General features: G+C 39.5%; 1 protein-coding gene across 4 annotated transcripts in view; it reads left to right on the forward strand.

Moving 5' to 3' along the window:
- Positions 1-25838, forward strand: part of CHST9 (carbohydrate sulfotransferase 9) — a 236358-nt gene extending 210520 nt beyond the window's left edge. For all 4 annotated transcript variants that reach the window (XM_074340203.1, XM_074340202.1, XM_074340204.1 and 1 more), the window contains 2 exons: positions 1448-1485; positions 24266-25838. In XM_074340203.1, the coding sequence (XP_074196304.1) occupies positions 1448-1485; positions 24266-25357 (1130 nt within the window). In that variant the 3' untranslated portion in view covers positions 25358-25838. The remainder of the gene's footprint in view (positions 1-1447; positions 1486-24265) is intronic.
- Positions 25839-26494: the final 656 nt, after the last annotated feature.

The raw sequence follows: 26494 nt of genomic DNA on the forward strand, positions 1-26494 counted from the left end.
TTCACACTAAAAGCACAATTAAAATAGGACTGATCTTCAGGGAAAGTGTAAAACATGATGTTATAAGTTATCTAGAATTAACTCTCGGTCTTCCACTTCAATTCCCACAATTTTGAACACTTATTGTGTTCCTAATACAGAAGTGGGATACCACAGACGTTGACCGAATAAAACAGAAGGTGAAAAAAGACCTTTGACATAATCACTGTTACTAGGACACTAAAATTCTTGGCAAATCAATTGGGAACTAATATAAAAAGGACTGCTAGCACAAAACCAACTGTTTCATATGGTCCGGAATTCATCAGTAGTCAACTTCATGCCCTAATATGGTCCATCTAATGATTTTTAACCCATGAAGCTTTTCCTTTTACTAGGGAGCCAGAGCCAAAACCAGCTAACTTACAATGTGAGGGTGAGAAGGAAGTAGATGTGGCTATAAAAGGAAATTGTGAGGGATCCTTGTGGCAATGGAAATGCTCTCTCTTGACTGTGGCAATGTCAAGTATCCTGGTAGTGATACCGTGCTATAGACCCTCCAGATATTACCGTTGGGAGAAACTGGGTACACAGGATTTGTCTGTGTTAGTTCTTACAAATGCATGTGACTGCACAATTATCTTAATGAAAATTTTAAAAGGATGTGTTTAATAAAATGTATATCTCACACCAAGATGCTCACAAGCAATGCCACAAAATTTCTCCTTTCCTCTCTTTCCTGGTGGTTTGTTGGGTATTTATTATTACTAAGGATTATTTTCCTTCTATTTAAGACATACATGACATTGATCACTTTCAGGCTATTATTGCAATGATTAAGGTTTATTATTTTAGAGTCCTTATTATTTTTCCCCATGTTGTCTTCATACATTACTCTGATTTGTTTCTTTCCTGGTCAAGATACCATTTATAGAACTGTTGGCTTATACTTTAGTTAATCTCTGGCAGTACTATTATAACAAGGCATTACCATGTTTTTATCGTATTCACAGGTAAGAGAACAGTTTTTAAAAGTAGCACTTCTGCCATCGGCCCCTTTAAATCTCCTTGTCTAGTCAGTCCTCAAGGTTGCATGAGCTCAGGGGTAGTATTATACTTGAACAGGTTGTCATTGTTTGGAAACCTTTGATTGGACATTGTTCAAATTTTTCTTCGGTCCTTTTCAACTCTTCAGCATTTCTCTGCCAGAGTTTAATACATTCTTCTGGTATCACCGGATTTCCATTTCGTTTTCTGTTATCTTTGTCTAGTGTGGTTTATTTAGGTTTTGATTTTTTTTAATTCCAATTATTGGACCAATTTTAGATGTTCATATTTTGATGCAAATCTTTGCTTAGAGAACCCATGACTGCTATTGGACTTTTAAGTGAGAACAACACAAAGCCAATACTGTATTTTCTTCATTTGTATACTTTAATATTAAATTTATTTTTGCTTTCTCTTTCAGTGACTAGAGAGAAAATCCAGGAACATAACACTGACCAGGTATTTCTTCACTTCTCATAAACTGTAATATAGAATTCTGCTTTAAATGTTAATAATTAAGCACTTTATATATAAAAAATATAAAAAGGGCATTGCTGGTTATTGGGTATGAGCAATATACAAATCATTGTTTCTGAGAACATATAAATTGGTCATATGTGGATGATCATGCTTTTTCCATGCCTCCCCCACGTCAATCTTCCCTCCACACCATCTTCCCCAAGAATGGGAAACAGTGGAGAGTGAGACTGCCAGGTCTGGCGTGTACACATCCCTCTGAGCAGATCCTGACCTCTGCTTTGATACCATCATGGCTGCAAATAGATACTTTTATCGACTTCTCCTTTAACTAAGGTGACTCTCCTCTGTGATTTTCCCAAGTTTTACTTTGCCCAGTCACTCCCTCCCAAACAGTTAAGAGCTGAACTCCTAGCAGTGGAAATGTACAAGTTGACTATCCATTCTGGTCTGTGATACCTACCCACAGTTAGCCAATGCCTTCCTGTCTGCTTCACTATTTTCTTAGCCAGTCTTTTACTGATTTATTTTTTATATTTACTGGTAGCTGGAGTCACTCTGTATAACTGTTTAAGGGGCTTGAGACATGCAGCCACACACACAAACCAAGGATGGCCTGCACCAAACCCTGTCTTGTCCCACCCCACCTTCTCCTTCCATAGGCCAGTCCTGCGGCAGTTTCTCCGAATGCTTCCTGTGAGACTAGACTCAGAGAATGCAAACACTGGCCTATGGCAAATATGCTCAGCTTTCACTCACAGACACAAATCTCCACGTCTTTTTATTGTTGTTGCTCTCTTCTGGCATAAATTATAACTCACCCTTGCCAAGGAGAAGCGTGGTAAATCTACATTTACACCAGTCAAGGGAACATTTTTCAAAATCTTCTCCTAATGGGCTTCAAAATAAGTTCCAATTCTAGTCCCATTGTCATTCCACCCAAATTAAGTTGTAGCTTTAACTAATCTGTGCCAGATGCCCTGTAACTCATCAAGCTTTAAAAAATGTTAAGTAATTTGGCTAATATACTATACTGCACATTCACTAGGCAAAATCTGATGTTTAGCGGGTATCATTTTGCTTTTGAATATGATTATAAATATTGACTCGAAGTATTAGCCATCTTAACACTTGAAAATGCTGTCATTGTGCAGTGGCAAAATCAGTTAGCCATTTCAAATAGTTTATTTGCCTTTTGAACTTAGTTTCTTTGTCATTGTATTTTCAATTATTTGTGTATACTCAAGTGGTTTGGGAAGGCTGAACAACAGTTACCCAGTAAAGTTTATTGCTACCATTATTATTTATTTAAGTCACATAGGGAATACTTTTCCGTGTAAAAAGAACTGTGTTCCTTATTAACTTAACAAGTTAAAAGCCATTGGTCAAGAAATATATTAAGACTACTTCTTAGGGGCATATTTTCATTTCCTGTATTTTCCTTTTTTTTAACATTTGGCTGAACTATAACATAGAATATGTGGACACCAAAATAGAACATCAAATATTTACTCATAATCTTAAACATTGATTTGATGCCAGATAAAATCATAATGGTTTCCAGTCCCAATAAGAAGCTGAAATTCTTTGGACTTTAACATGAGAAGTTATGGTCTTAAGTACATAAGTTACACAGTCATTCTCAGGACAGATACCATAGTTTTTGTGATTCAGTCAGTGTCTGCCAGCTGGTATTTCTAATTCTACAATAGAATTTCATAGAATTTCTATTCTTTCTTCTCCTGAGGAGGGAAGTATTCCCCACTTTCAAGAATGCACCAGCATCCCTGAAGTGGTCTCCCTAATAAGACAAGTGTCAGAGGGGTAGTAGATTGGGGTGGGGGCTTATCACTTTGTGAGGGGTATAAATGATAAATGTCTAACTATTACAGTGTTTTGTACACATGAAACTAATAAAAAAAGAATGCACTAGCAATACAATTCAAAGAGGCATCTTATACCTCTAACTTATCTAAATTTTGGCAAAGAACCAAGAAATGAAGTCACCCCTCCCCTTCTTTAAATTACTTTATCACCAAAAGAATTTGTCCCTTAAAGAACATTTTGAAAACTCACTTCAGATAATCAATACAGTGTTCATGATCAAACAGGAATGTAAAACAGAGCACTGTTGAGCGTTAATCTTGCCCTTAAATCCCTCACACCAGACACTATAGATTGTGTAATTAAATTGAAATTGAAAATCGAGTCCTCCCCCATCCTTTCATTAGCCAGGCTATGAGTTCCACACCAATGTGAGAAATCAGGGCTGGAGTGGAGGGAAAGCTCTAGCCTACTGGCCAATATCCAGAATGCATTTTTAGCCCACAGCTATTTTACCACACCTGAGCTCTGAGAACAAACAACTGTTAGAGTTCTCGGGAGTGAACGCTGGATTCTTTCCTGTGTAATTCACTGGGGAAATTAGTATGCTTTTTAAAAGTAACTTGTAAACACAGCTTGTTTACGAGAGGAGGACAAAAATGAACAGTGAACCACTTGGCAGCCGACGTCTCACAATGGGATGAATGCATGACCCATTTTTTTCAGCTCTCTCTTTGGCAGTTCAATCCTGCAACAATTTTCTGTCTGAAAAATGTTCCTTGTGAAGGAGAAATCTCCTGTAAGTTTCCTGAATAATTTTTACTATGGTAGATTAAAGATAGTAGCTTAAAATACTACCAAAAATACCTTCGAAACCAAATTAAAATATGGGAAAACCGAATGTAAAAACTTAACTTTTGGAAACTGCCTCATTATATAGTAGACAATTAGAACCTGTAGGAAATAAATACCTTCTGTTTATGCCTTTTGTATAGTAGATCATTGAAGCCCATAGTGAATGAATACCGCTAGGTGACAGAGGGACACTCACTACGAGGCTCTGTTACATGTGGAGAAGATGTGCAATTTACAGAGAACATTCACAACAATGGCGCTGGCTGTGACAAAAGCTTCCCTTCACTGACTGCCCAGTTCAGAGAGAGCCAACACCATGGATGCTGTTATAGCTTACTTTTTTTTTTTCCTAGGGCTGCTGTAACAAACAATCACTAACTGGGTGCTTTCGAACAACACAAATGTATTATCTCACAGTTCTGAAGGCTAGATGTTCAAAATCAAGGTGTCAGAAAGATCATGCTCTCCTTGAAACCTCTAGGGGAAGATCCTTTCTTGCCTGTCTCCTAGCTTCTGATGACAGCTGGAAAACCTTGGCGCTCCTTGGCTTGTAGATGTATCACTTCCATCTCTGCCTCCAGCATCACATGGCTGTCCTCCCTGTGTGTCTCTTCTTTTCTTATAGAGACACCAGCCATATGGGCTTAGGGCCCACCCTAATGATGTCATCTTAACTTGATTACATCTGAAAAGTACCTATTTCCTAGTGAGGTCACATTTACAGGTACTAGGAGGTAAGACTTCAACGTACCTGTTTGGGAGACATAGCCCATAACAAGCCAGACACTTCAGAGTCAGCGTCTCCATCCACTCCATCTACCCCATCTCCCCCTCTGACCACTGAGCATTTTGTTTTGCTTTTTTTAATTAAGGTTATTGGGCTGACATTGGTTAGTAACATTATATAAGTTGTAAGTGTATACTTCTGTAACACATTGTCTATATATCGGTCCTGTATAACACTATTCCACTTTCTCTGCATGTACAAAATTTACTCATATTCCAAAACCTAACCCAAATAGCTTTTTCATAAAATTTTTCTCCTCCTATAACTAAGAATAATCTTTCCCTCTTCTATGCTCCTATATTATTTTTCTGCCCCTTTGCTATATAGACCCTTGTACTTTTTACTCTATAGTCTAATTATTTATATACCTTTATGATTTTGTAACTAGATAGTATCATCCTAAAGAGAACAAATCATGTTTGGTTCACTTCTGTGTCCACTATTAGACCTTGTACATCAAAAGCACCCACCTAATTTCTGGTCAAATGTAAATTCTTCAGCTCACTAAATTATTACCCTAGTAGCAAAAGGAACTGCAAAATGTAGGCAATCTACTCCCCGTCCCCTGGACTGCTCAAACCTGGTGTGTCATTTATTCTTAGAAGACAGGAACCAGGTGTTGTCCTTTGCCCTCCAGGTAAAGAATTCAAACCAGAAACAGAAGGGACAAGCTAAGACTGCACATGGTCTCTATAAATAATAGTCACACAGTCAGGGAATGAAAGAATCAAGGGGCAGGGAGATTCACACCTTTATTTCACTTGTGTGTCCACATTCCATAATTGCCTATAGAATGTTAAACAGATTGCTTGGATCAAGACTTGGGCACCTGACTGTTTTCTCAAATGTAAGCATGGCAATGCCATTCACTGTTGCCTTTTCAGTGTAGCGTGAACTTTACAACTTCTAAATTTAAAGTGGGATTGCATTACCTTGCACTATTCTTATCAAAATGCCCATGCACTCAAGGAGACAACTTTGACTTAAAGAATGTTTCTCTAGGCATGTCCAGCATTAATGGAACTAGTAAAGGTTCTAGCCCCCTAATTCTCTTTTAAGATTACCTTCTAGAATTGAAAGTTGTGTTTTCAGAAAGCTATCCAACTTATGAGTCTTCCTTTAAATGCTTGAAAGTAAGGCTAAAAGGATCAAAAATGGTGGCACTAATGGTGGTTAACAAAGAAGGATTTATAAAGATGGTATTTATTAAAGGTCAGATGGCTTCATATGTGGAAAATACTTAGGTGTAAATGTCAAAGGCTCACATCTTTAATGGAAAGCTGAGAAAGTTATAATATTGTGTAAAGGTATCTGTGGAAACAGACAATGGTCTGTGGAACTGTATTGCCATGGCAAAGGGAGGAGGAGAAAACGCCCTTGGCTGTTTTAAAAGCATGAACATCAAAAAGAAAGTAATGGTTGGAATAAAGAAAAATGTTTATTAGCAACACTGCACGATCTATCAGCAATCAAATATGCAGATAATTCTCACTGAAGTACCCAGAATGCTTCTGAACAATTACAACCAATGGTTGTGCTAGTTACTCAATGTGCCATCTCATTTATTTGTCACAACAATTCTATGAGGGTGCATATTTTAATCCTTTTTTATACAGGTGGAAACTTGGGCTTGAAAGGTTTAGTAATTTTTCAGATCCTGCTGTGCTTAGCACTAAAGTAATAATCATAACGGATAGCATTGTTATTAAGTGCTTAATGAGCTTTCTGGGTATGGGCACTATTCTAAATTTTACATAAAATTATCTCATTTAAACCTCACCGCGGCAACCCTATGAGGTAGGTACAAATCTAGGGAATGTCAAAGTGAGTGAGTTTAAGTGGCTTGCCTAAGATCACACACAAGAATGGAAGCAGGCAATCCAACTCGACAGTGTAAGGACCAGCTACTGTTCTATGCTGCTTTAATCTTTATGTATAAGCACACAGCTGGTGAGTGGCAGAGCTGGAATCTAAATCCAGATGCATCTCATTCTGAAATCCTTTCTCTTCACTATTGCGTTATGTCACTACTTGTTCTGGAAGTTGTTCTATTAATTAAAAGCTCCCACTGTGACCACCCTAATCAGCTCTCTAATTTTGACCCCAACACTGAAGCAATTGGTTATGAGGCTCTAGAATATTTATGATGTGATAGTTTTGTTTTGTTTTGTTTCAGAGTTTTAACAATCAAGATGAGCATACACTCACTCTGGGTTCCTGTTGAGCATTAAATTACTTTTTTAATTAAATGAAAAATCAAGTGAATCTGATCTAAAAGAAAAACGATTTGTCACCTTGAAAAGAGATTAAAAAAACTGTTGAGAAAAAAAAAATACATATATATATATATATATATATATATATATATATATATATATATATGGATAATCTGTTGCCCATTGGCAATTTTCCTCGGCAGAACCCAGACAGAACTACCATGTTTCCCCGAAAATAAGAACTAACTGGAAATAAGCTCTAGCATGATTTTTCAGGATGACACCCCCTGAACATAAGCCTTAATGAGTCTTTTGGAGCAAACTTTAGTATAAGACCCGGTCTTATTTTCAGGGAAACATAGTAGCAGCAACATAAAATAAGAATTGAAGTAGAAATCTTCACCAACTATAAAATGCTCTCTTGTTCTTTTATTTTCCAGAAAATTACCTTACTTCTAAAAAGTCTTTTGTAAGTTCTTCACTATAACAGTGTCATTATATATGTACTCATGTGAAAAAATAGGGAATATGGAAACTCTGTGCTGAAAATATAGCATCTATTAAAAAGCATAAAAGTGGGTAACTTACCATCTAGTGTAAGAATCTCAGCACCGAAGATGCCATAACCCAAGAGGCCCATGAAATCTATTCCACAAATGACTTCTAGTCAATCTGTTTCTCTTCTTTTTCCTCCTCTGAGTTTTTCTAATCATATCCCTCCCTACTTTCTAGCATCTGTACCTTAAGATAAGTAACTAGGTAACTGAAATCTTCCAGCTTAGCAGATTTCATTAGCAAAATGTTAACACTGTCATTCGAGATTTTTCTCTCAACACCTAGCTACAAACCATAGTAAACAAGTTATACTAGCCAGGAAGACACTTGGTAGAGACCTTTCAGCCTTTGGTAACTCAAACACCACTTTCATGTGGAAAGTCTTTCTTTCACATCTTTGGTTAAACTATAATCAAAATGGGCCAAAGAGCCAATTTGTCATCACATTTGAATGTACATTCTGAAATACTGTATTTCACTTGTCACTATTTTACCCAAGTTATTCTTTCTCTTCATGATAAATAACTAAATAAAAGGCTCAAGTAAACACTTGGTATCTTCTGAAATTGTGTGAAAAAAAGCCCTTGAGTTATCATCATGTTGAATAAAAGTTATTGTTGACACACACCAAAAAAATGTGCTTTAAGATGTAGTGACCAAGGGATCAGAAATAGTTTTATAATATATACCTATCATTGCTTAAATTAAGATATATTCGACATAACGATGCTAAAATGGCTATTTCCTTTATATTTACAACTCAAAGCACTTTTTTTTAATTTTTATCAGTTTGAATTTCACTATTTCCAACATGTGGCCACAACACATATTTCTAAAAGCCCCAAAAGAAAAAAAGAAAAATAGTGATCATTAATGCTAGGGCAATTCCATAGAAACTGTGCTTTATATATGGTTTAGACCTCTTAGGGTGGACCCCTGGATATCCATCAAGGGACTTTCCTGATACTGTGTGTAGACTTTGTGTGTATCCGCATTTTGCTGAGAAAATGTTCCTGCATTTTGCTGAGAAAATCTCAAGACTGAAAGAAAGTGCCCTAGACTGTTAGTGCCCTCCCTCTCATTAGAGAGAGAAAATTGTCACACTTATCTCTTTTATTATGCAAAAATTAAAACCAATTTTATTTAAACTTTATTTTGTAAAGTAGCAGTAATCAGAGAACAAATTTCTGGGAAGAAAAAGATATACAAACAAGTAGTAAAAACTCAGAGTACCAGTAACGATCCCAGTGAAAGCTACCTCATCTTTATTATCCTTAATGTGGAAAAAGTTATTATCTCCAGAAATGTTACGTTACATTCTGTGGTCGATCCTCAAACAAGGATGGAATAAACAAGATTTTTCAGTGTTTCATCACTGGTATGTGCCTTGCTCAAAATGTATTAAAGGGAATATTTTCATCATACCATTACTGGATAATTTAATTAGGCCAATGTTCTGTGGCTGTAAGAACAATGTAATTTACTATGTTGAATGATTAGCCAATCAGATTTCTCTCATTTTCTAAGGGAATGGATTGACTAAAATGTGACCATAAACAAAATAGATTTTATTAGGCATAATCTACTTTTAAACAAATGAAATTAATTCTTTGCCTGACCTAAAGCTTTGAAAATGAAAGCCCAAAATTAAACACATGCTTCCAATTTTGGTTCTGTTACTAAGATGACACTTAATATAAAAGTTACAATTTAACTTCCCCTCAAGTATTCCATACTTGAGACTAAATGACTCTTAGAAATATGTTCATCAACAGATGGGAGCCACTTATGGCCTCATAAACTCCAAAGCAAGTGAAATTATCTCAGCAAAATAGAAAGATTACAAGAAAGCCTCATCTGGTTATTTCAGAGATGATTAATGCATTGCATATTGGTTCAATGGTTCTATGAATATTGACAGATAATCACCCTTCTTCATATAAGAGAAATACAGAAGAGACAAATGCTAGTGGTATATGTTTTTAATCAATCAATAAGCAATTTCAACACATGCCCTGTGTTTAGAGCTGTGCTAAGTGCGATGGAGGCTGTGGAAGAAAGTGCTAGCACAGAGCCTGTTCTAAAGGGATTTTCTATCTTGAAAAAGAAGACTAACGTACCTTAAATGCTGCACAGACTAACAGAGAATATGCTATTACTTACTTGCTTATTAATTACAGAGTATGGATAGTGTGGGAGTTTGGAGAAACCAACAATCTATTAAAAGTGGCCACAGAAGGGTCATGGAGGACTTTGAGAACCAAAGTTACTCAGATTTGATTCAGCAGGAAGTGAATGTGGTGGCACCGAAAGTTTTGGAGTTGAGAAATGACCTCAGGAAAATTAGTCTGGAATTTTCTTAAAACCATATCCTGTATTTTCTTTTTTGCTCCATCTCCACTGGTACCAGCCACCAATCTCTCTCCAGGCTATTCTGATAATCTCCTAATTTGACTCTTACCAGCCCCCAGTCCATTCTCCACTTGACTAGCAGGTAGAACTTTACAAAATGTCAATCACATCATGTTACCCCCCTGCCAAAAACCTCCAGTAGCTCATATTACACTTCTGATAAAACCCAAAGTCCTTCCCATGATCTCCACGATCTGACATTCCTACAACATGTGGTCCTTCCCTTCTCTTTGATTTCAGCTTGTGTCTCTGGGTCCTTACCACTTATGTAACAACCACATTAGCCTTCCCTCTGGCCTCCCACTAGGCCAGGCTTGTTCCCATGTGAGGCCCCTTGGCACTCACTGCCCCTGCCTGAAATGCTCTGCTCCCAGATCTTGGGTTCCTTCTAGTCATTCAAAGCTCAGCTCAAGCAACTTCTCTGCAATGGATCTTCCCTGGATCTTCCCTGCCTTCCCCTGCCACTAAAGCTCTGTTACATCACTCTGTTGTACAGTGTTTGCATCACACTAATCACCATCAAAATTGTCCTTATGTATCCATTGGCTGACTTGTTCATTATCAACCTTCACTCACAAGAACATAAGTACCAAGAGAACAGGACCCTTGTCAAAGTGGTTTGCCCCTGTATCTCCAGAGCCATTAAACAGTGCGCATATTAGATACTTAATAAATACTCCTCAAATGAATACATTTATTAAATAATTCTGCTGGCAGGCTGTGACAATAATCTAGGCATGAAAACGTAGTGTCTAAGTGCTACATGGATGGTGGGAATGAACAGTTTGGTGTGAATAGATGAAAGATGAATAGAGTCTCACATCTGAATATAAGAAATGAATAAACAATTGAAGACAAAGATTAACACAAGGTCTCCTGGGTGACTGCAGAAAGGTGATACTCTTGGCAGGAACATAAAAGTAGTGGTTAAAAACCCCATTTAATGAGCACTACATACTAGACATTATGTATGTGTTCCATTCCTTTTTCACAGCTACACTGGGTAGGCATCATTCTCTCTATTTTACAGATGGGAAGTTGAGTCAAGGACCCCCAAGTTATTTAGTCAGGTAGTCTATTCCACTGAGTGTGGCTGATTTTGTAGAAAAGTACTGATTTAATGTCAACTGACAGTTGCAAGTGAAGCATGAATAGGAGTAAAATCTAAGTCCAGTCTTCAGTGTTACCTCCGTCCCATTTCACAAGTTGTTGGGCTGAAGTAGATTTGAAATAGGTGTCTCACACCCTACCTTAGTATTCAAGGGTTCCTTTGCAAATTGGTCTGAGCAGCGGTAGACTGCTAGGGTTGTCCTTCTCATTCTGAAACCATGCAGGTCTTGAATAAGACACTGAGGGGAAAGTGCCAGGGTGAATGTCGGAAATGGGGTTAATAGAGCAGAGTGACACCAGTTACCTTGAAGACAACACCCTGAAGAGTTATATAGCCCCTGAGAAACTAACCAAAATGCAGCATACAAACATTTTTTGCTTCCATCTTTCTGGCCATCCATCTGTTAAGTTACTACCTAGAACATGGAAACTAGACTCTGCTAAAAATAAGTCTATAGCAGGGGCCAGGAGGAGAGACAATCCTGCTGATGAGTTTGGGGCGTTAGAAGATGCTACAACTCAACATTCAAGTGTCCTCTTATTCACGACAGGAAATAGACGTTTTCCCTCAATGTATAAATCGCCATGAAGATGACATCATAGATCTAGTGTCTTGATGGTAAAAAGCCCTGAGGACCATGTCCTCCAGTCATTGGGAGTTTACCAGGGTTGAAAGACACCTGCAACTTGCCTCTTTTCATCCCTGATCCAGGCACACAGCTCACATGTGCCTACATATTATTGTGTTTTTCCAGATTTGCATGCACTGAAATGCCAAGATATAAAATAAGTTTTTCAAAGACCACTGTGGATGGAGTGAAGATCTCTCTACTCCATAACCACCAAGTCTGGATATGTGTGTTTCTAATGGGAGTGTAGAGGCAGAAGAGGAAATAAAGATGCCGTGAAGATAAAGAGCTTTGTTCAAGGCTGGCATAAAAGCTGAGCAGATGACCAGAATCTCTGTGTGGTTTATGGTACAACACAAGAGGCCCAAAGTCCAGGCAGCCCGAGTTTACATCATGATTTTCTAAGAGCAACAGCCCAGCACCTCCTTGGCCGTGCCAAGGACTGGGGGTTGTACAGTAGAAGATCGGTTCTTGGTACCCAACTGGCATAACTCAAATTGGAGAAGAGAAGCAGCCAATGGTTGGGTGATGTCCACTGTCCACTCTAAATAGAGCTGACTCAGGCACACTCAGCCACCTCACGGAGGCTCAGTAGGAAGGATGGTATTCATTTGGATCAAATCAAAAGGTAACACTCTTCTAATTACAGATGTGATGGCACTGAGAACCCTGTGAGGTAAGCGTGTGTTGTACAGTTTTGGAGTCAGAAAAGCCTTGGTTTTAATCCCAGCTGTAGCAGTCGTAAGACACCTGGCAAGTTTAATGGAAACACGATCATAACGACCTGCTAGAGCTGGGGTGAGGATTACTTTGTTTGAACAGCACCTGTCAGACATGAAGCCCTCCATAGATATACATCCAAAACCCTCTCTCACCAACCATCCTCTCCCTATGGCTTTCGTCCAGGAGCTGTCCTTTAAAGGGACTGGAGCCCTGGCAGGAGTCAAGGCAGGCAAACTCACCTCATTTGACAATTGGTATAAATCTACCCCTCCTCACTCAGGAGGAAGAATGCTCTGGACCTGGGAATCTCAACAGATGGGTCATGAGTAACAGGTGAGGCAACAGGGTTGTCCCATTGATCTGAGAAATGGTCCAAAAGTGCAATTTTTTAATTTGGTTTTCAGAGGTGAATGGTGCTCAAAGCCACCCACTTCCATCTTGTTACAGTATTGGCTGTAGGCCCACAGTTATGGGAGGCCCTAAGAAATGTCCTGTATGGAGCCTGAGACATCTTTGTGGACAGTTTTTCCTTGTGTGTGGCATAAATAGAATTAACAAACTGTGATATTATTTCTGAACAAGGTACACCAAAATGTGTCTGTTCCTTCCAAAGAGCAGATTACAGAATTATAGTGAGGAAAAAGGGGTGATGATGCTATGTTGGAAAGCTCTTCAGAGAATTATGCTTGCTTGCTTGATGATACCTGGATCTCTGTGAATAGATTATTAGAATAGATTAGAGAATTGTGATTGGATGTCAAGACCAGCCCTGCCAGTGTCACTGCACTCTCCCAGTTGGCATTGCTCTTCCCAGGGTTCAGTAGCTTTGGACTGTTAGGTGATAGGTGGGAAAGAAACAGTTCCGCAGGTATATGCTATTTCCTGTACTTGGGCTCTGCCTAAAGAAAGGTTGGACTGCCCCCAGTTCCCCCTCCTTGTCACCATTTGTGCAGTTGCACTTACCGAGGCTGGGCTGCAGGTGGCAGGCGACCCTCTGCGATCCTCCCATATCCAGTGGGAACTCCTGCTATACCAGCTGTGGGGAATGAGGTTGTACAGACACCAAACACTCTCACCCTCAGGCTAAAGGATCAGGCCAGTGCCACTTATACCTGGCTTGCAAAGAAAGGGGGACCAAAAGGAGAGACTATGGCCATGCCATCGATGCTTCTCAGTAGCCATTTCAATGACATCTTGTGTCAAGTATAATCATCTTCAGGAGAAATGACCCCAAAAAGCTTTAAAATTTAGATTAATAAAATGGTATTGTTACAAATAAAATTGACAGATTTTTATCTTAACGCATGAAGAAATGAGACCTTACAGACATCCATTTGATCATTACTTTGTTTTGTATTAGAGATCTGTTCACTCTGACCCCTTCATATACCCTGTTTCCCTGAAAATAAGACCTAGCCAGACCATCAGCTCTAATGCATCTTTTGGAGCAAAAATTAATGTAAGACCTGGTATTATATTATATTATATTATATTATATTATATTATATTATATTATATTATATTATATTATATTATACCTGGTCTTATATTATAGTAAAATAAGACCTGGTCTTACATTAATTTTTGCTCCAAAAGACGCATTAGAGCTGATGGTCCAGCTAGGTCTTATTTTCAGGGAAACACTGTAGTAACCTACTCTGTCTTTCTACTTTGCTGCGAGTTTCTGTCTTACATTCTTCCTTTTCATTCTTTCTCAGACTGAAATTCCCCCAAAGGAACTCCTCTCTGCATGGCCTCAGGAGCCCCGTGGCATGATCTGGTGCCACAGGCAACCCTCTCTTCCTAGCATAGCCCCCAGGTAACCCATGGTAGCACCAGAGTGAGTTGCCTGCCCTGGACTAAAAGAGTTGGGCCAGGATTTGAGGAGGCAGGCTTGAATAAAGCTGAGTTGACACGTATGCAGACAACATAAGCCGGAGGGGCCTGTGTGTCACCCGAAGGTGCTGACACAGGCAAATCTGATCTGGGACTGGCAGATGTTTAACCAAATAAGACAAATGGAATGTGACCCTGCCAGTATCGCTGCAGTTGGCGTTGCTGTCTCCAGGGCTCAAGTAGCTTTGGACTGACTAGTAGGCAATGGATGGGGAAGAAACAGGCCCGTGGGTGTTCCTTCCTGGAACTGGGCTCTCACCTCACTGGTGCTAAAGCCCTCAGCCCCACATTACCTTGACTCAGCTATTGTCTTGGGCTCTGCTTCTCTTTATGGCTGTTCTTTTTCTGTTTTCTTTTTACCAATAACTAACCAAACTTCCCCATATTTTTCAGTCTGGAGCCCAGAGGGGAGAAGAACTAATGGATTTAGGTAGTTTTCATCCACACGCCTGGGCAGAAGCTATTGCTACAGGTCCTCTCATTGGTTGCCAGCTGGCCTATAGAGAAGCTGCCCTGAGGGAGATGCCCACTCCTGACTGAACAGTGTCCACCCCTGTGACTGCACACATGAACAGGACATGATGTCATACTCATTTCAGTCTGAAGTTGGCAAGGCAGGCATGCTGGATGACATGTCCAATATCGAGGGGAAATCAGAGCAGAAAGGCACAGAGACAGGAAGTGTTAACATTTTGGAGAAAGCTACTATATGATAGACACTATACTAGGCACTTTATAACTACATATATCTAGTTAACTCTCAAAAAGACTCACCTGTCCCCGCCATCAGAGGACTGGGGTTTTAGCATGGCCTTGGGTAAATGGGTCCAAAGAGGAGGATCTGGTTGATCTGGCTCAACATTGAAAGATTTTGTACTGGGCTGATCTATCCAGCCACCGTGTTCCTGGCCTCACTACAGCTTCCTTCTCTCTTGCACTTCCATTTCCATCGCGTGGAAAGACCCCACATCTCTCCACTGCTGACCCATCTCTCTGACCCTCCCTTGCTCCCTAGTTCACCCCTCTCAGTGTCCAATTCCAGTATCACCTCAGAGACTCGTTTCCTTTGCCTGGGAAAATCACGTGCTTGCTTACCCACACCCATAACAACCTTCCCCCCAATAAAAGAAAACTCTACACTTAGGCATTCCAACCCAGTGAAGCTGGTTCCTTCTTCCCCACCATACTCCTGAAAACAAGAGCAAGAACTGCCTACCAACTGAACTCCCTAGAACCAGGTGTCAGAGAGTCAGGGTACCCTCCTCATTTCACCTTTAGAACCCGCTCAGATATACACGTTACTGTTGCTGTTCATCTTCAAAGTAAGGGGAGGAGATGCTGGCTGGCAAATACTACTTTTTAGAAAAATAAGCACTAACTTACAGACATTAAAGAACCGTATTCCAAATTATTAGATATCTAAAATTCCAGTGAAATAGCAAAATTCTAATAATCAAACATCCATTCATTCTACCTGTTTCATGCTAAATGCAATCGACTGTATTTTGTTATTCTCATCCACATTTGACATACGCAGGCACAACCTAGGAGATAAAATAATAAGGAGCAAACATTCTGAATGTGTTTCAGTTGATCAAGTTGCAGCTCCTCGTTAAGTTTTGAGTTTCTGGAAAAAGCAAGCTCTTCTAGTTCCTGGGTTGGAAATAAAGAATTGGACTACGTTCCTAACTTTTCCGTTGACTTTACAGAGTGACCTTGGGCAAGTTATTACACAAATCTATCTTAATTTATCTCTAAATTTGAGAACAAAAGAATACCTCATTTTAAAAAAAAACTTAAAAGAAACATAAAATGATAAATCTATAAAAGCATATTGAACCCCTTTGGGAGAAGTCTTACCTATTTATAAACATTAAGGTTCTGTCTATTTTCAGCGTCTTGCCACACCAGAGAATGCACTTTGCTCAATAGAAATTCTTCCTTGATGTTCACATTTTGTTATATCCTCAGTGCTCATATTTTGTTTCTTTGACTTTAAGGGGGAAAAAATAGAGAGGAATTTAATCCAAAACTGAAAGAACTGGCAAATAAAATCATAATTTCAATCCTTGCATCCAGGTGACCATACAAATTAGCTTGTTGGATCAACCTGAATAGCCTCACTACCAAAACTATTGTTTTGTGTTTAAGCAATTTAAGTGATTTGAAGATTGCAGCTTGGCGAGGGCTAAAATTCACTAGTGTCCCCCTGTATCCGCTAACCCCAAGTGTTCATTATTCTTTCCTATTACCTATCACAGTACTTTCTTGTTGTCTTTCTTTGCCTTTCCTCCACTTGAATTGATTTTTTTCTTTCCTTTTTCATTCAATTGTCTTCATCTTTCTTCCACTCACCTTTATCTCCATTATGCATTTATCATGTGCTCTTAACTTTGCTAAGTGTTTTGAAGAGAAGAGGGGGAGGAGATGAAAAAAGCAGAAGGAAACACTAATATTCACCTAGAAAATGCTGGTCACTAGAGATGCTCAATAACTAAAGATTTATTGACTAAATCGATAAGAATATTTACTATGCATAGGAAGCATACTTTGTGTTGAGCACTCTCTACACGCGTTTTGTATAATTCAGCAAACCTGCAAGGTAGGTGCTGTTATTATGCTCATTTTACAGACAAGGAAAATGAAGCTTAGAAATTAAAGTAGGTTAACCAAGGTTACCCACATAGAAAATGATAGAGCGGGGACACAAAGCAGGTCCATGTGACTCAAAAATCCAGGTTCCCAACTTCCCTACTTGTAACAGGCATATGCTTTGTGCTTTACTTACATCGATTCATTTAATGGGCATTAAACAAGGAACAGATTGCTTGATATATGATGCAGCTGAAAAAAGACATAAATGACTGAGACAGTGCTTGATGCAGCGTTATCAATAGCTGTGTTAACTTAGGCAAGCTACGTAAACTCTCTGAACTCCAAGCCCTTCATCTGTAAAATGTATGTATCCATAGCTTGTCTTTGGGTTGATGCAGTGATTAAATTAGCTTGCTCTGTGCCTGGGCCTTTTAACTAGGCAACCCAAATGGAAAAGCATGTTCCAGAGAGAGGAAACACAGAGCCAGGAAATGATTTTGTGTGGCACACACTTTCTCCAAGAAATCCTCCCTTACCTCCACGCAGAGATTAAATGCCCTCCTTGTGTGGTATCCTAGAATTATGTTCTTCCTGCATCTGATCACCTGCCATAAGTGTGGTAATTCTTGCTTTTCTTTTCTGTGTCTTCCTTCCCCACCCTGATCCTGAGGCTGCCCCATAAGAGCAGGGACCGAGTCTGGCTTGCTAGCTGTACCTCCAACACACTGCCCAGCACCTGGCACACATTAAGTGCTCAGGAAACGTTTACTCCATGAAGAATTGGAGATGGAAGACTGGGAGGAGGCGACAGGGGCAGATGGCATTGAGTATTAAGACTATATTGTCCCAATTGTCCCCAGTGTCCTATTGGAAATGCAGTCACAGCCTTCACTCCTCTCATAACTAAGCACTCAGCTTCTGAAGCCCTTGACCTAAGATTTGAAAGGAGTAGCTGTGGCACAGAGGGACCAGCAGAGAAACACTGATTTGTATCCTCAGAGAGGACGGGGTTTCAAGCATCCCACCCACTCCCATTATTACTCTTATTAATGACTAGAAGTAACTACGTCTTCATGATGGTATGAAGAAGTGCAATTGCACTTACATCTAGATTCCAGATAAATCACAAAAGATACATTATAAAAGCAATATAATAAAATTAAATTAGAAAAATGTCAAAGCTAAATGATAAAGGCGGGGAATCACCATCTAGTCACCAATATTATCATTGTGAAATTTGTCTGTTAATTGCCCACCAAGGTCCCCCCACAACAGATACAGTTTACAGTTTTTAGGACATTCTCAGAAATGGCACAATCAGCACCAATATGTAATAGGACGAAAGACACATAGGCGACAACATACATAATTACTATAAGTGCTGTATTTGATTTTGTAAAAGCAAGCAATACTTCTTAGCTGAAAGCAAATACATTGTCCCCAAAAGTTGGGCATAATATCACTTACTATGTGCCAAGCAGTTTTATAAGCACTTTGCTTATTGGCTTATTTGATCTTTACCACCTTTGAGTTCGTTCCTACTGTTGTCCCCTTTTTCAGATAAAGTAACCCAGTTCCAGCAAGGCGAAGAAGCTTACCCACAGTCAGCGCTCAACCCCACGCAGGCTGTGCTCTTATCCGCTCCAGGGTCCTGTCTTTCTTAGGGTACCTGTCCTTTTCAAGAGAAACTGGAAACCAAACTTGTTCCTACAACTCAAGTGTGGGTCCACACCGAGCCCTGCAGCTGCCAGTAGGGGGACAGTTACATTCCCACCCTTTTGGATTCTGAATCTCACAAAAGGGCTTCGGGGGTTTCACACTTCTTTCTACTGCTTTTCTGATACAGACCGATTGTGCCGGTGCCTAACTTCTCTTGCACAGGGAAGACGAGAGAGTCGTGGCCCCCTCAGAACTCAGGCCAGAGAGGAAAACATTTTTTAAACCATGAGACAGTCATTCTCAGGCTCCTCGCCCCTCAGCCTGCCCCGTGGTGGAATCCACCAGATGCCAGCCTAGATCCCCCTCTCTCCTCTGCCCGGTACAATGACAGCAGGAAATCTTTGAGCCCAGAAAAGAACTGGGCTTGTGCATTGTCCTTTTTCTCAAGCTGTGTGCTTTAAACAAATTAATATTTCTGAGGCCCTATTTCTTCACCTGGAAAAAGGAAGTGAAAGACTATCATGGCCACAGGTGGCAGTGTGCGCTGTGGGGTCCGGCCATAAGCAGGCACTCGGTAAATGGCAGACGTTGTGATCATTTCTGCTGCTCTGCCGGAGCAATGCCTCCAAGGCCCATAAATTCAGCTAGCGCCTCCACCAGCCAACTCCCAAATCTGTATATCCAGCCTTGGAGTCCTGCTATCCACATCCACATCTCCCAAGGACACCTGCAACTCAGAAGGTCTGAAATTAGAGGTAGTGAGGATCCACACCTACCCCACAGCGTCCTGCACTTGCTACTCCTAGTTCCTCTCTCTGGGAAATGGGAAGCCATTCTTTACACTGCCTTTACCTCCACTCCTTCCAATCTGATCAGTTTTCTAATGTTGCTTCAAATAATTCCCAGAATGTTCATTCTAAGTGCCTGCCTTATTGAAAATTCCTGTCTCCTATGTGGCAATGTCTAGACTCTTTATATGGGCACAAGGCCCTCCTGGAGTGACTGACTCCCAACCCTGCCTGCCTCTGCCTCTCATCTGAATCTGGTCCCCGGAGTGTCCTTTGCATGGTGGAATGCACAATTCTTCCCATCCCTGGCTTGTCCACCTGTCAATATCCCCGTCACCCTCCCAGACCCATCTCAGGCATCACTTCCTCTGTGTAATTTGTCCCAAAAAAAATGTTTTCAGAAAAATTAGGTGCTCTTGTCTCTGTTCCCCAAACACCCTACGAATCCTTGCCTATGGCAATTGTCACTTTTTTTCCATAAACTTCTTATTTTTATCAACCCATTTAAACTTTGGCATCCTCAAGGGGCTGTAAATTTTTATCTATTTCATCCTTATTTATACAATGGCAAAACAGCATATTTTAATAGTTCAATACGTGTGTGAGTGAATGAATGATCAAAGTCATTGAGGTACATAGTTTCTATCAGGTGCACAATAGCAGATACAGTCTTACAGAAATACCACCCTTGACAACAGCATAAAGCCAGTGTGACTAGTTGCCTGAATAAGGGGCAGTACAGGAATGACATGGCCCTTCAATTAAATTCAAAACATATGTTTGTGCAAGAAACCATTCTAGATATTAGTGGAGGTTACGTAGACTTACAAGACTACACACTGACCTTCAGTAAACTTAAAATATAGAGAGAGTCACCTCAACAACTAAATATAACCACTAACTAGAGTAAAACAAAATGTGCTAAATAGGAGACTGAGCTCTCAGACTGGGTCAGACTGTCTTTATACCCCACACGCTCATTTCTGCTCTCCCAGCCTCTGACACACGCTGCTGGAGCCTTTGCCTCGATGGTAATACATTATATAAGTGTGTAATTATTTGCTTAATATATTTTTCCCTGCAAGAATATCAGCTCCGTGTGGACAAAAACCACATGTGTTTTATCCACCACGCCTTCCTTGGCATCTAGCACACAGTCTGGTTGTAGCAGATGCTCCGCGACTTTGGGTGGGAGGAAGAGAGGAAGAACAATTAATATCAATATTGAAGATCAGAGACTTCATAGGGGAGGTATATTGATACAGAGACCTTAAAAACAAAGAAGAATGAGACTTTCAGATTTACTGCAGTTAGTGAACATTCCACAAATTTTTTTCACTCGATTTATTTGAATACTCATTTCTTTCATCTACAGTTACATATCTTTCCAGTAACATTACCATAACAGCCACTCTTTAAAGGTGTCTGTGGAAAACTATAGCTTTCTGCCATAGTGTACAATTTAGCTGTGGCTAAAAGAGTTTCTGCAGTGAGAAAATCAAATAACAATGTAAGCTAGAATAGAATTACTTTCCTTACAGGTGGTATGGACTAAGTGCTAAAGTTGTTTCATAGAGAGTGGAATTCCTTGCTGAAGACCTGGGTGGTTTTCATTTTCTATCAGCCTAGGATATTTCCAAAGTCCCAAGAAAGGGGGAGAACACTGATGGGGAATGCTGAGAGCCTGATGGAAGCAAGTAGAGGACAGAGAACATGTCAGGACAGGAGCAGAACATAAAATGACAAGAGGCCCTAGGGTGACAGGCTGCCAAGGCCAGCTAAACAATTGAGACTTTAGTTTATATATATAGTTGAGCCAGTTCCAAATTTTAAGTGATAAAAAATAAAATGTTTTAGGAAGACTAATTTGGTAATAAATTTCAGGGAGACTAATTAGGAGGATACTTCAGAATATCCAATTAAGAAATAAATAAAAAGATTTTTTAAAAAGACGTTATGAGATGCAAATTAACCAGTTTACTTTCTGATTGTTAAAGCATCTCTCTGATTTCATGAGGGGGTGACTGGAATGTAATAGAACCTTTTCAGAAATAGAAAAGAGTGCAGGAGGAGCCACTTTTGGAAAGAACAAGATAAATTTGGCTTAACCTATATTTGCTTTAGGGACAATCAGAATGAAGTACCCTGAAGGAAAGGAGATGTAAGAGTTTACTTTTTTTTTTTTATTGTTGTTGTTCTTGATATCATGATGATGATGATGATGGAAACTCATAAGTATAAGCCTCAAATGAAAACACTATTAAGCTTCATTTCAGTTGTCCAAACCCCTTATTCATGGAAAGCCGTCTCCATGATTGGAAGGAAGTGGAGTTGGGCTGTGGGTGGGGAGAGATGTCACCACATCCTAATACTGGTTTTTATAAGGTGAATGATGGTGAGATAAGGGGTCTCTGGGAGAAGGTCTAACGGACATCAAAAAAAAAAAAAAAATGCTTCATTGGGTGTTGTTACTTAGAATTAACACTTTGCCCATATCTTGATTTGGTCCAAGCTGAGGAAGCTGACTTGTGCTAAATAAACTAACAGGAGATTGAAGTCTAATTTATGAGCAATGAACCTTTTCCTCATGCAGTTATTTTTCTAGCCCAGCTAGTCATTAGAAAGTGGCTTGGGGAACATGCGCCTCCAGCAAAGGGAATGGATAAATATGGAGAGTATTTCACATGGTCCGTGTGAAGGCTGATGGGGCATCCCTGCCTACAACAGAGTATTAGTCTCTGCTTACTGAAATATTCATGCCCAGCGTATTGAGTGTGTTTCTCTCCTAGTTGTACGAGATGAACTCTTGTTTTTTTACTTTCCTTTGCTGTACTCTAGTTCAGTGGTCCCCAAATGCCATTACTGCCTGGGAAGCACCTGGGGAGCTTGTTTAGAGTCAGGAGCCCCTCCCCAGAGATTCTGCTTCCGGGTGTCTGCAGTGAGGTTTGGGAGTCCGGATTGCTGGCAAGCCTCCAGGGCTTCCGAGGCAGCATTGAATGACTTTGAACCAATCTGATTTGGCCAGCAGGTAAGGCTCCAAGCCCGACACCCATACTTTAGCACAAGCAACTCTTCGTGTGCCTACTTTATTTATTTTCTCTTCTGCCAAGGGTTTGTTTGAATACAGATATTTTCAGCACCTTAACAATAATTGGTGAAGTATTTATCTGTTAACCTTGACCTTTGATTAACACTGTTTTTCTTCAACAAGGTCGTGAAACAATTGTGTGGAAGCCCATCATTACATTATAATCATACATGCTCATTCAACAGTTATTTATTGATCATTTTCTATGTGCCAGGCACTGTGCTAAGTACCAGAGATCAAGCAGAAAACAAGAAAGATAAGACCTCTGCAGGCACATTCTAATGCAAGAGAGGTGGAATGGGGTGGGAAAAGACAACATAGATAGAAGTAAAATTGTTTTACATTATGATAAATGCAATGAGGAAAATAAGCAGGGTTTTGTGGGAGAAAATCTCAGAGGGAAACATAATTTAGACCAAAGAGATACGAACCAGCTCCTTATAGAAGTGACTTTCTAAGAGCTAAAGGAAACAGAGCAGGCATGGCTGGCTGCTGAGAGCTTAGATAATATAGTAAAAAGTGGTCACAGAATTGCAAAACCGGAGCAATGAGCTGGAAGGTTTGACGGTGGTGGTCAGAGAGATGGCAGGGGTGGTGCAGGCCTTGGCAAGGGCAAGATCTATGTGAAATAGAAAACACTTCTATTCAAGGTGAGGTGCTCAAGCAACCGAGAATTCATTGGGTGTCAGAGTCACTACACATACTGACAAGAGTAGGAATGAAGAAGCAAAGTCTGAGCATAAAGTGACAAGATCAAGAGTAAAAGCAGATGACAGCATGAGGAGGGGTTGAGGGAGGTTCAGCCGGACACATGTCCTTCACAGAAGCAGGAGGTTTTGCCAGGAGAAACGTCCTGGAGGCAGCAGTGGAGCACAAGGAAAGAGCCTCCTCTCTGCCCGCAGAGGGACAAGTGGTTCCAATAAGCGAAGTTTCGTCTACTTGAGAAATTGCAAGGGAAGCAGAGTCTTGGGGACCAGCCAGGTTTCATTTAGAGAAAGTCACGGGAAACAAACACTCCAGAAATCCCTGGAGATTAAAGGGGAATTTGATGACCACAAGCAGAAGGTCCAGAGGGCACAGTGGAAGGCTGATTTTGTTTTTGTTCTTGTTAGTGGGGCAGGGAGAGAACTAATTAGGGGGTGGGGAGGGGCACACAAAGTATAGTCTGGATAATAATGAACACTGGGGAACCGTGAAATTCACTAGGTCACTAGGATAAAGTACTACTACTATTAAAACAATAAGATTAGCAATTATTATTTATAATTATAGTAGTTGAAGAAATAACAGCAGAAATAGAGTGGCAGTTTTATTTCCGGCCTAGGCTGAATACTTCCCATGCAGTCTACCAATAAACCCATGAGCTTTCAAATTTCAAGTCAAATTTTATATTATGTGAAACATTGGTCCAAAATGATGCATGGATGCCATTTTTCATTGTTATGTTTTCTATAAAGAAACTTACTACAAAGTATATATTTGGCATGCTTTGGTAAGTTGTTCTGGCAGTTTATATGAAATGTGCTCTCCTTGATAGTGTTTTAAAACAACTATGTTAAGTTCCTTATTAATATACCCACATTTGTGAGTGTGCTTTCAACATTTCTCCTTCTCTATTTTAACAGAACCCCAAGTACCACATCCCTGAGGATCCCAAGAAAAAAAAAGAAAATCTTCTATTTAACTCTGAGAGGTCTACTGGGGTCTTAACGGAGACCAGCCACTCACAAAGAGAGGGGCAAGCTTTGGGCAAGACCACGGAGTCACCCACCTTTAAGTTGATTGAAAAACATCAAAGAACTAAGACCCTTTTCAAGAAGTTCAGAGAAATGAATTGGCCATTGGACATCCACCCTTTAAACAAAAGTTTAGTCAAAGACAACAAATGGAGGAGAACTGATGAAACCCAAGAGAAGCGCAGGTCTTTCCTTCAGGAATTTTGCAAGAAATATGGTGGGGTAAGTCATCCTCAATCACAGCTTTTTCATATGGTATCCAGAATCTATGTAGAAGATAAACACAAAATCTTATATTGTGAAGTACCAAAGGCTGGCTGTTCCAACTGGAAAAGAATTCTGATGGTATTAAATGGATTGGCTCCCTCTGCGTACAATATCTCCCATGATGCTGTTCACTATGGGAAGCATTTGAAAAAACTAGATAGCTTTGACTTAAAAGGGATATATACTCGTTTGAATACCTACACCAAAGCTGTGTTTGTTCGTGATCCCATGGAAAGATTAGTGTCAGCATTTAGGGACAAATTTGAACACCCCAATAGTTATTACCATCCAGTATTTGGGAAGGCAATTATAAAGAAATATCGGCCAAATGCCTGTGAAGAAGCATTAAATAATGGATCTGGAGTCAAATTCAAAGAGTTTGTCCACTATTTGCTGGATTCTCACCGTCCAGTAGGAATGGACATTCACTGGGAAAAGGTCAGCAAACTCTGCTATCCATGTTTAATCAACTATGATTTTGTTGGAAAATTTGAGACTTTGGAAGAAGATGCCAATTACTTTTTAGAGATGATTGGTGCTCCAAAAGAGCTGAAATTTCCAAACTTTAAGGATAGGCACTCATCTGATGAAAGAACCAACGCTGAAGTCGTGAGACAGTATTTAAAGGATCTGACTAGAACTGAAAGACAATTAATCTATGACTTTTATTACTTGGACTATTTGATGTTTAATTATACAACTCCATTTTTGTAGTTTGCATTCATTTTCCCTGCATTTATTTCATCATGATGGCCTCAAATGAGCTAGCTATAATTTTCCTGTAATTCTCTGTATGAGAGAAATTTAACTAAGTGCAGTTGTCTTGATTTAATGAAGACTTTTACCAAATAGTATGACACCAATTGGCACAAAGTTATAGGAAAATTACCTAACAGAGACATATAAACAATTTGAGTTGTTCTAAAATGTTTGGAAAAGAGCTGCTTGTGCATTATGGATTATATTATAGAAGCAATAACCTAGGCAGCTGCTACATTAGCTGCAACAGCCCCTTGTAATGATAGGAAAAGGGATCCAAAATAGCATTAGTGAATGTCTACATCCTGGAATTCGTTGTCTAAAGTGCATGGATATATTTTTAGCAGTCTGTGACATATTAATCAAACCTTGGATAGTTTTCTAACATCCTGGACATCTTTCTATCAACTGTGACGATAAATCAATGTTGAAATGATATTTTGGACCTACGCATTTTACTTTAGATGACAAGGCATTATGTGATTTACAGTATGAGAAATTAGCAGAAAAACCAGATGAGGCTATGGCTTTTTATATTCACAGCCAATAAAAAATGCACAGCATGCTAAGATCAAAGCAACCTTCCTCTTCCAGAAAAACGTAAGGGAATTGATTCTGTTTTCTTCTGAGCCTTCTCTGCAGAGACAAAATTAATACAACCACTAAAGGTCTTTGCTTCTGAAGCAGGCGGTTGAGAAGTTTAAGCCTTATCAGATATATATGTGTTCCTAATTCTGGTTTAATTGGGCAGGGGGGAAGTTATGTGGGGATGGAATAATTATCAAAACAAAAGTTGCCAATCTGAATATAGACCTCAAACAATAACAAAATTTTATAAGAATATTATTTGAATCAAAGCATCATATGCATAGCTTTATATGTTGAATGTACTCTAAGAATAGCTTCTGTTTCCAGTCTAATTATTTAGCTTGAGAACGACTTCTTTAAAACTAATATACCACTTCAAAGATAGGTTATGTTCTAGAGAATAAACATAACAAGAGCCCCTTAGAAACGTTTTTAATAGGCTTATGCATAAACAAATTAAGATATTTTCTTTTTAAGTTTAAATATTCTGTACTAATAAAGTCA

The sequence above is a fragment of the Rhinolophus sinicus genome, linkage group LG09, assembly GCF_036562045.2.
Source record: "Rhinolophus sinicus isolate RSC01 linkage group LG09, ASM3656204v1, whole genome shotgun sequence".
Taxonomy (NCBI): Eukaryota; Metazoa; Chordata; class Mammalia; order Chiroptera; family Rhinolophidae; genus Rhinolophus; species Rhinolophus sinicus.